The sequence below is a fragment of the Hylobates moloch genome, unplaced genomic scaffold (assembly GCF_009828535.3).
Source record: "Hylobates moloch isolate HMO894 unplaced genomic scaffold, HMol_V3 SCAFFOLD_16, whole genome shotgun sequence".
NCBI classification, from domain to species: Eukaryota; Metazoa; Chordata; class Mammalia; order Primates; family Hylobatidae; genus Hylobates; species Hylobates moloch.
The window spans coordinates 41,353,349-41,364,561 of record NW_026652291.1 but is presented as its reverse complement, the minus strand read 5'-3'; the positions used below and the strand labels follow the sequence as shown (position 1 = coordinate 41,364,561).

The 11,213-nt window shown below is 39.1% G+C and overlaps 1 protein-coding gene across 5 annotated transcripts in view; it reads left to right on the top strand.

Moving 5' to 3' along the window:
- SYNE2 (spectrin repeat containing nuclear envelope protein 2) overlaps nucleotides 1-11,213 on the top strand; it is a 379,604-nt gene that overhangs the window by 203,038 nt on the left and 165,353 nt on the right. For all 5 annotated transcript variants that reach the window (XM_032134991.2, XM_032134990.2, XM_032134988.2 and 2 more), the window contains exons 49-51: nucleotides 1,016-1,338; nucleotides 7,814-7,958; nucleotides 10,463-10,681. In XM_032134991.2, coding sequence (XP_031990882.1) covers nucleotides 1,016-1,338; nucleotides 7,814-7,958; nucleotides 10,463-10,681 — 687 coding nt within the window. The remainder of the gene's footprint in view (nucleotides 1-1,015; nucleotides 1,339-7,813; nucleotides 7,959-10,462; nucleotides 10,682-11,213) is intronic.

Sequence of the window (11,213 nt, the reverse complement as noted above, 5' to 3'; positions counted from 1 at the left end):
CCCTTTTCTAATTCGAAGAATTATTATGAGATACTATATCTGGAATATTTTGATAGGTATACATGCTATGGAAATATAAAGTATTATGAACCTATATTCCTTAAATAGTTTTGTAATAAATGAGTAATTTGAGTATTTCTCCACTTGAATTTTAATGCAGTTTCAGGAAACAATGTGCATAACTCCCAAAAATAATAGGATTAGAACTGAACTGGAAGGGACCTTTATTTATTTCAACTATTTGTTATTTCAATGAGATGACTGAAGTCTGGAGACATTCATTCAATGATGTACCTAAACTAAAGCTAGTGCAGAGAAATTAGTTTAAATACATAAAAGGTCTGGAGATTTTGTTTTCATTTTTTCACAAATACTGATTAAGGTTATATACATTAAATGTAATCCATTGTTTTATTTAATTCATATTCTAGTACAAGAGTTCCAAAGCAGGAAGATACATTAATAGACATTATTCTTGAGATGTTATTTTGAATTTAGATTATTTTTCTTATTAAATCTGAAAACAACTTTTTTTTTTTTTTTTAAGAAGGAGTCTCGCTCTGTCACCCAGGCTGGAGTGCAATGGTGCGATCTCGGCTCACTGCAACCTCCGCCTCCTGGGTTCACGTGATTCTCCTGCCTCAGCCTCCCAAGTAGCTGGGACTACAGGCGTGCGCCACCACGCCCAGCTAATTTTTGTATTTTTAGTAGAGATGGGGTTTCACCGTATTGGCCAGGCTGGTCTTGAACTCTGGACCTTGTGATCCACCCGCCTTGGCCTCCCAAAGTGCTGGGATTACAGGTGTGAGCCACCATGCCCAGCCTGGAAACAACTTTTTTAATGCAATGTTATTTGCTTAAAAATAATAGTGTAATATTGTCAAACTGTAAAATGAGAATGCTAACCCTTATAAGACTCAGAGACATATTATGAATGCACCACAAAAATTTAAGAATGACAGAAATTCCAAAAGTTTGACAATTTTGTCACAGCATTTAATCTCCTATTCACTAGAATGTCTTGAAGGATGCTTATGAAAATCTAACACGCTATAAAGAAGCAGTCACCAGGGCAGTGGAGAGCATCACTTCCCTCGAAGCCATCATTATACCCTACAGAGTAGACATTGGTAATCCAGAAGAATCTTTAGAGATGCCTCTTCAAAAACAAGAGGAATTGGAATCCACAATAGCACACATCCAGGACCTCACTGAGAAACTGGGAATGATATCCAGCCCTGAAGCCAAACTACAACTTCAGTGTACTTTACAGGAACTAGCTTCTAAGAACTCAGCAATGAAGGAAGCTTTCAAAGCACAGGAAACTGAGGCAGAAAGGTAGGTCCTCCTCCAAAGGTAATCTTTAAGAACATAAAATATCATTTTAAGATATAATTAAACTATATTTTAATAGTTTTAAGAACATAAAATATAGGGGTTTTTTTCTCTATCATTAACACCTATGCATTAGAGATAATTTGGAAAATATAGTAAAGTAGAAAAAAATTACAATGTAAAGAAAACTCCGGTAAATATTGTATTTCTTTCGTTTGTTTTTTTTTTCCCTATTTAATATTGGGTACACACAATGGAGTGTTTATAGAAGTATATGCATGATATAAGTAATAGATAAAACTAACATCTTTGTACCCAAAAGTACATCATTAATTTGAGTTCTGTTGTGTGCTCCTTCTCTCTCTTCTCAGAAATAACCATTCTCCCAAATTTTATTTGCCATTTCCCTGACTTTTGTTGTACTTTTTTTTTTTTTTTTGAGACAAAGTTTCGCTTTTGTTGCCCAGGCTGGAGTGCAATGGTATGATCTTGGCTCACTGCAACCTCCACCTCCTGAGTTCTAGCAATTCTCCTGCCTCAGCCTTCCAAGTAGCTGGGATTACAGGCATATGCCACCACGCCTGGCTAATTTTTTGTATTTTTAGTAGAGACAGGATTTCTCCATGTTGGTCAGGCTGGTCTTGAACTCCCTGTTGTACTTTTACTGTGTGTTCGTGTGTCCTGTTTTCACAATTTCAAACTAATACCTAGTGCATGCATTCTTCTGTTATTTTTTTTAATTTTTAATTTTTGTAAGTATATAGGTATATATATTTATGGCGTATATGGAATATTTTGATACGGGTAATCAGTGTGTAATAATTGCATCAGGGTAGATGAGATATTCATTTCCAGTGTTTCTCTTTTGTGTTACAAACAATCCAACTGTACTCTTTTAGTTATTTTCAAATGTACAGTTAAATTATTATTGAATGCAGTCACTGTGTGGTGCTATCAATACTAGATCTTATTCATTCTTTCTATTATTTTGTACCCATTTACCATCTCCCTTCCACCTCCCCCACTACTCTTCCCAGCCTCTGGTAACCATCCTGCTACTCTCTATGTTCATGAATTCAATTGTTTTGATGATTAAACCCCACAAATAAGTGGGAACATGCGATGTTTGTCTTTCTGTGCCTGGCTTACTTCACTTAACATAATGACCTCCAGTTCCATTTATGGTGTTGCAGATGACAGGATCTCATTTTTTTATGGCTAAATAGTACTCCTTTGTGTATATATACCACATTTTCTTCACTCATCTGTTGATGGACACTTGGCTTGCTTCCAAATCTTGACTATTGTGAATAATGCTGCAATAAACATGGGAGTGCAGCTGTCTCTTCAATATAATGATTTCTTTTGGGTATATACACAACAGTGGGATTCCAGGATCATATGGTAGCTCTATTTTTAGTTTTTTTGAGGATCCTCCAAACAGTTCTCCATAGCGGTTGTACTAATTTGCATTACCACCAACAGCATATGAAGATTCTCTTTTCTCCACATCCTTGCCAGCATTTATTATTGCCTGTCTTCTGGCTAAAAGCCATTTTAACTGGGTGAGAGGATGTCTCATTGTAGTTTTGATTTGCATTTCTCTGATGGTCAGTGATGCTGAACACCTCTTCATATCTGTTTGCCATTTGTACATCTTCTTTTGAGAAATGTCTATTCAGATCTTTTGCCTATTTTTAATTGGATTATTAATTTTTTTCCTATAGAGTTATTTGAGCTCCTTATATATTCTGGTTATTAATCCCTTGTCAGATGGGTAGTTTGCAAATATTTTCTCTCATTCTGTGGGTTGTCTCTTTGTTGATTATTTCCTTTGCTGTGCAAAAGCTTTTTAACTTGATGCTATCCCATTTGTACATTTTTCCTTTGGTTGTCTGTGCCTGTGGGGTATTATTACCCAAGAAATCTTTGCCCAACCCGGTGTCCTAGAGAGTTTTCCCCAATGTTTTCTTTTCGTAGTTTCATAGGTCTTAGATTTAAGTCTTTAATCCATTTTGATTTGAGTTTCGTCTGTGATGAGAGATAGGGGGTCTAGTTTCATTTTTCTGGATGAAGATATAGATAGATAATCCAGTTTTCCCAGAACCGTTTATCGATATCTTTCTATAGGTTTGGGAAGTTCTCTGTTATGATCTCTTTGAGTAAACTCTTTGAGTAAACTTTCAACCCATTATCTCTCCCTCTACCTCCTCTTTAAGGCCGATAACTCTTTTTTTCTTTTTTGAGACAGAATCTCTGTCACCCAAGCTGGAGTGCAGTGGCACAGTCTTGGCTCACTGCAACCTCCCAGGTTCAAGCAGTTCTCTTGCCTCCGCCTCCCAGGTAGCTGAGATTACAGGCACAAGCCACCACACTGGCTAATATTTTGTATTTTTAGTAGAGACAGGGTTTCCCCATGTCGGCCAGGCTCGTCTCGAATTCTGGACCTCAAGTAATCCGCCCTCCTCTGCCACCCAAAGTGCTGGGATTACAGGTGTGAGCCACTGCGTCCAGCCTAATAACTCTTAGGTTTACCTTTTCGAAGCTATTTTCTAGATTTTGTAGGCATGCTTTATTTTTTTCTATTCTTTTTTCTTTTATCTCCTCTGACTGTGTATTTTCAAATTGCCTGTCTTCAAGCTTAGTAATTCTTTCTTCTGCTTGATCAGTTCTGCTTGTAAGAGACTCTGATGCATTCCTCAGTATGTCCACTGCAGTTTTCAACCCCAGAATTTCTGCTTGATTCTTTCTGATTATTTGAATCACTTTGTTACATTTATCTGATAGGATTTTGAATTCCTTCTCTGTTATCTTGAATTACTTTGATTTTCCTCAAAACAGCTATTTTGAATTCTCTGTCTGAAAGGTCACATATTTCTCTCTCTGAAATTGTTTCCTGGTGACTTATTTAGTTTGTTTGGTGAAGTCATGTTTTCTCGGATGGTCTTGATGCTTGTGGATGTTTGTCAGTGTCTGGGCATTGAAGAGTCAGGTATTTATTTAAGTCACAATCTGGGATTGCTTGTACCTGTCCGTCTTGGGCAGGCTTTCCAGGTATTCTAAGAGACTTGAGTGTTGCGATCTAAGTTTTTGGTCACGGTACTCGTATCTGCTTACAGGATACCCCAAGCCTAATAATGCTGTGGTTTTTGCAGAGTCGTAGAGCTACCATCTTGGTGGTCTTGTATAAGATCTGGAATAATTCTCTGGATTAGGAGGCAGAGACTCTTGTTGTTTTCCCTCACTTTCTCTCAAACAAACAGAATCTCTGTGCTGAGCTGCCTAGAGCTGGGGTAGGGGTGACACAAACACCATTGTGGCAACCACTACAGATAGTGCTCTGGATCAGACCTGAAGTCGGTACAGCATCAGCACTGGGCCTTGCCCAAGGCCCTCTGTAAACAGTACCTGGCTATTGCCTATGTTTGCTCAAGGCCCTTGGGCTCCACAATCAACAGGTGATGAAGCCAGCCAGGCTTGTGTCCTTCCCTTAAGGGTAGTGAGTTGCCCCGCACCTAGGTGAGTTCAGATATGCTGTCTGGGAGCCATTGCCTGGAGTTGGAAACCTTAGGAATCTACCTGGTGCTGTGTGCTACTGTGGCTGAGCTGGCACCCATACCACAAGACAAAGTCCTTCACGTCTTGTCTCCCGTTTCCCCATGTCCACCACCACTACAGGCCCACAGAAAGTACTGCCAGGGTACTGCTCCTGTTCACTAAAGGCTCAAGGGGTCTTCAGTCGGCTTGTGGTGAATGCTGCCAGGCCTGGGACTCACCATTCAGGACAGTGGGCTCTCTCCTCTGGACCACGGTGGGTCCAGAGATATTGTCCAAGAGCTAATACCTAGACCCCAAGAGCTCACTTAGTACTCTTCCCCATTGTGGCTTAGCTGGTACCTAAGGTCAAGACAGTCTCCTCTACTCTTTCCTCTGCTTTCTGAAGCAGAAATGGCCTCTCCTGGTAGCCACCACAGCTGTGAATGTGCTGAGTCCCACCTGAAGCCAGCATGTCTCAGTCTCACCCAAGGCCTACAGTGTGTACTACCTGGTTGCCACTGTTGATTATTCAGGGCCCTAGGGCTCTTTAGTCAGCAGGCAATGAATCCTGCCAGGACTGGGTCCTTCCTTTCGAGGAAGTGGGTTCCCTTCTGGCCCAGGGTGTGTCTGGAAATGTCATCTAGGAGCTAGGGCCTGGAATGGGGGCCTCATGACTCTGCCCAGTACCCAGTCCTACTTAGCTGGTATCCAAGTTGCAAGACAAAGTCCTCTTTACTCTTCCCTCCCCTCTCCTCAAGTAGAAAGAAGGGGTCTCTTTTGGAACTGTGAGCTGTGGTTCATGAGGTTGGAGGAGGGGTAATGCCAAGGACTCCCTTAGCCGCCTTGGCTGGTGTCTCACTTGGTCGCATGCCCCAACAAGTCCACTGGCTCTGATTGTAGCACAGCACTAGGACTTACCTAGGAGTTGTAGTCTTTGTGGTCTCAACAACCTTTCAAGTTTATTTAGGACCCCAGAGTACTTTAGCCCGAGGTGGCGAGGCTTGCTGCAATTCTAGTTTCAACCACTGGGATGGGCAGTTGCCCTCTGGCTAGGGCTAGTGTAAATGCTTCATGGGTGCTGGCTGAGTTCTGTCCTATGTTGGCAGCACTGCATTCCAATGCAAACCTCCCCAGTTGCTGTGCTTTCCCTCCCCCAAGTGCACAGATTCTTTCTCCCTGCCATGCTGCTGCTGCTGGGGGATGGGTGAGGAGTGGCATCAGCAATTCAAGACTCCCTTTTTTATCCTCTTCCATGCCTCTTTCTGAGATACGAAGTTAAAACTAGGTACTGTGATTGCTCGTGTAATTTTTGGTTTTTATGAAGTTGCTTTTGTGTGGAGATAGGTGTCAAATTTGGTGTTCCTGTGGGGAGGATGATCAGTAGAGGCTTCTGTTCAGCCATCTTGCTCCTCCTGCATACCTCACTTCATTTTTTCAAACCCATCATTATGACTCTGAGGTTTATTCATGTTCTTAGTAAAATTTATTTACTTAGCTATTGATGGACATTTGGATTGCTCCCAGTTTTTGCATTCAGAAACAGTGCTACTTAGGAAAAATTTTAAGTGTAATAACTTCCCTTGGGTAAATATCTAGGAGTGTGATCATTCAGAACAAAAGGTTATGGACATCTTAAATTTTTAATGCCAAATGATTTTGCCAGTTTCCACTCAAACCAGCAGCATGTAAGTATTCCAATTGCGCCATATCCTTGCCAACATTTGATATTGTGAGACTTAAGTTTTACCAATCTGATGAGTAAGAAGAGGTATTTCATCGTGGTTTTAATTTGCACTTCTGTTACTGCTAATTAGTTTGATCTCTTTTTTTGAATGCTTATTGGTCATTCTTCTGTAAAATGCTTATTTAAGCCTTAACCCAATTTTATTGGTGGTTTTTTTCTTACTGATTTCTAGGAATTCTATATTTTGGAGAGTGGTCCTTTATAGTTATATGTGTTACAAATATTCTTGCAGAGGGAGTTTTCTATTAGACACTCATCCTGGGATTGGCTCCCAGCTTTATGGTCTCTCCCCCACCTTTCAGTAGGAATCAAAGAAAATTGAAACTCAAGCGCCCTCAAGGCAAAAAACTGGTCCTACAACTTTGCCTATTTCTGTATATTTCCATTTTACAGTTTGACTCCCTAATTCCTTGTCAATTTATTCATGCGTTTTAAGAGTTATTTTTTAAGAATAATTTGATATAGTTTTTAGTTACATTCAATGGGGGATTTAGGCTGTGTCTGTTTTTGTATGCATAATTTTATAGTGTTTTAAAATATATATGCTATATATAAAATATCAAATATCCAGCTTTATTTTAAAATTTTATAACAGTTCTTTTCTTGATTGTAACAAATACGTTGTAAAAGTAATTGTAATTACTCTATAATATTGTATACGATGAATTGTTTTAATTTCTTAATCATACCTTTGTTAGATAAGGGTATTCCAATATGTGCTGTTTTAATTAATAGTCTAGTGAGTAAAGATGTTTTACTGTGCGAAAGGTTTAGGATAAGTTCTATATGTTTAGGATACAGTTCTTAAGGTAAATTGCAGAAGCTGAATTAATGGGTCAAAGATAGGAATAGTTTTAAGACTAAGTGGTTTTCCACAAGAATTGTACCAATTTACAGCTCATCAGTGTGTTTGAGAATGCAGTTTTCATTTTACTGAAGTGAGCTTTAAAAAAAAAAATCTTCATTTTAGAGGACAGCCCTTCCTTCCTTTTCAAGTTTGCGTTTAAACCCCTATGCAGATCCCTTTGGGAATAAAAACTTCTTAGAAAACATTTTAAAATGCATTGGCTAGCAAACAGGAAAGTTGTCATATCTTTTCTTAAAAATTAAGCGTGGAATATTTATTCTGGGAAATTTTGAATTTATTGTGTTAAATAAAATTTAATACCACTTTTTTTTCTAACTGTGACTCACTAGGTATCTTGAGTATTACAAATGCTATAGAAAAATTGAAGAGGATATTTACACTAACCTCAGCAAACTGGAGAGAGTTCTTGGACAGTCCATGTCCTCGTTGCCACTGTCTTACAGAGAAGCTTTAGAGCTCTTGGAACAGAGCAAGGTAATAGTATTGGCAATTAGCCAGTAAGTCTGTGTGCAAAAAATTGCAAAACAAACTGGCAGAGGCAGCAGAGAATGTGGCCCTGTTAAGACCCATAGAAATCTTCACACTGAGTTAAATACCCCTGAATATTCCTCGAATCGAAAGCCAGAGAGTGGTGTTATATATATATTTGAGACAGAGTCTTGCCCAGGCTTGAGTGCAGTCATGCAGTCTTGGCTCACTGCAGCTTCCACCTCCCTGGTTCAAGTGATTTGATTCTCCTGCCTCAGCCTCCTGACTAGCTGGGATTACAGTGCCCACCACCATGCCCAGCTAATTTTTGTATTTTTAGTAGAGACAGGGTTTCACTATGTTGACCAGGCTGCTCTTGAACTCCTGACTTCAAGCCATCCTCCAGCCTCGGCCTTTCAAAGTGCTGGGATTACAGGCGCGAGCCACTGCGCCTGGCCTTATGTAATGTATTGAAGCTTAAAAAGCCAGAAGGAAGGAAATGAAGCAGTGGTACTGAGAGATTTAATCAATCAGATTCACAGACAGTCATCCCCCAATAGCATCCTGTCCTCACTGATGGCTTTTCTAAAGTGTCACCTCTCATGTGACTTTGAGGGATACTGATGGATCAGTGAAAGAGCCTTGTTGTCCACTGATCGCTTACTGCAACTGTCATAAGCTCTAAATTCTGGTTACAGTCTAAGGACTGTTACAAAGCAATTCGAGCTTTCGCTTATTTTCATCTGTTAGAGTCTATGGTATTATGTTATTAGGATTTGGATGAGGACTTTCTAAATCATCTGTAGTTAACATTCACCAAAAACAAAAGCAAACCAAGAAAAACCTTTTAATATTGTGTTGGTGGTTGATATAGGAAGTATTGTGCAAAGGAACTACTTAGTAAAATGTGAGACTTAAAATAACAAAATGTACAGTAGTCCCACCTTATCCACAGGGGATATGTTCGAAGACACCCAGTGGATGCTTGAGACTGTGAATAACACTGAAATCTCTGTATATAATTTTTTTCCTATACATGCCTACGATAAAGTTTAATTTATAAATTAGGTACAGTCAGAGGTCAAAAACAATAACAGAAATTATAACAATATGCTGTAATAAAAGGTGAATGTGGTCCCTTTCTCTCAAAATATTTCATTGTACTGTTTTCACCCTTCTTCTTGTGATGACATTAGACTATACAATGCCTGGGTGATGAAGTAAGGTAATGAAATGAAGTGATGAAATGAAATGATATAGCCATGGTGAGGTAGCGTTGGGCTACTGTTCATCTGGAACACAAGCATTTGATACCACAACAGTTGATCTGATCACCAAGAAGGCTACCAAATGACTCATAGGTGGGGAACATATACAGCGTGGATGTGCTGGACAAAGGGAAGATTCGTATCCCAGGTGGGATGGAGAGAGATGGCTTGAGATTTCATCACACTAGTCAGAATAGCACTTACATATTTATATACACATAAAACATACATTTTATACAAATAAATCTTACACATTTTTTCCTTCTGGAATTTTTTAGTATTTTTGGATCATTGTTAATCACAAGTAACTGAAACCTTGAAAGGAGAAACCCAGATAATGAGGGCTATTGTACTTTTAGATTTTCTTTTTTTTTTTTTTTTTTTTAAATAAGACGGGGTCTTTTTCTGTCACCCAGGCTGGAGTACAACGGTGCAATCATGGCTTATCATAGCCTTGAGCTACTGGCCTCAAGGGATCCTCCCATCCCAGCCCGCTGAGTAGCTCGGGCTACAGGCATACACCACCATGCCTGGTTAATTTTTTAATTTTTTGTAGAGACAGGGTCTTGCTATGTTGCCTTGCTGTGTCTTGAATTCCTAGCCTCAAGCAATCCTCCTGCCTCAGTCTCCCAAAGTGCTGCATGAGCCACTGTATCCAGGCGCTTATTGATTTTTTTTTTTTTTTTTAGACGGAGTCTCACTCTGTTGCCCAGGCTGGAGCGCAGTGGCACGATTTCAGCTCACTGCAACCCTGCAACCTGTGCCTCCCAGGTTCAGTCAATTCTCCTGCTTCAGTCTCCTGAGTAACTGGGACTACAGGCACATGCCACCACGCCCAGCTAATTTTTGTGTTTGTAATAGAGATGGGGTTTCAAGATGTTGGCCAGGATGGTCTCGATCTCCTGATCTCATGATCCACCCACCTTGGCCTCCCAAAGTGCTGGGATCACAGGCATGAGCTACTGCATCTGGCAAATATTTGCTTTTGAAAGTATGTTCTTTCTTGGAAAAAATGGTTTATAGGTCATTATTTGTCCCTGTAGTCCCAAATTCATGCAGAATACAATAATACATAGATAATTCTCATCTGGTCTAAATTGACTTCTAAAAGGATAAGAAGTGGATCATGCAATACTTACGGAAGATTGAAATAATTAATTGTTCAGCGTTTAAAAGAGTTTGTAAGTTTCAGGAAAAACATAATAGTATGTCCCTCTTATTTTTTTTCTTTTCTTTCTTAAGGCCTTGGTGTCAAATCTTATATCAACCAAAGAAGAGTTAATGAAACTACGACAGATCCTTAGACTCTTGAGACTCAGGTGCACAGAAAATGATGGCATATGTTTGCTCAAGATCGTGTCGGCTCTGTGGGAGAAATGGCTAAGTTTGCTGGAAGCTGCTAAAGAGTGGGAGATGTGGTGCGAAGAACTGAAGCAGGAATGGAAATTTGTCAGTGAAGAAGTGAGTGCTTCATTTTCAGCAACCCATGTAGTTTCTAACATGTTATTTAAATTGTTTTATGACTTTCACCTTGTTTTTCTATAAAACGAGTCCTTAGCCTATACCATTTGTGCACATCACTTATACATGATACATAAATGTTTATAGATGTCAGGCCTTATTAAGATAACCTCCAAGAACTTATTCAGATTCTTTTTGATAGTAGTGCCTTTATTGATAGCAGATAATTCTTATTAATAAATGACTACTTGCTGGTTTGAGTTTTACAATCTTTATTGTGAAAATAACCGCTCGCGGAAATAACTGTTTCTACATTATACTAAAGGTTTAGAATTAAGTAATATATGTAATCACCAAATAATTTTGAAATTATCTGTAATTTTTAACTATGGAAATTAACTAATTGTTAAATGTGGACCTAAAAATATATGAGGTTATGATGTTCTTTTTGACAATAGTCTCAAAACCTGCATGATATATATCAATCACAAATGCTAATTTAACCTTGGTTCAGGATTTAGGTATCACCTAT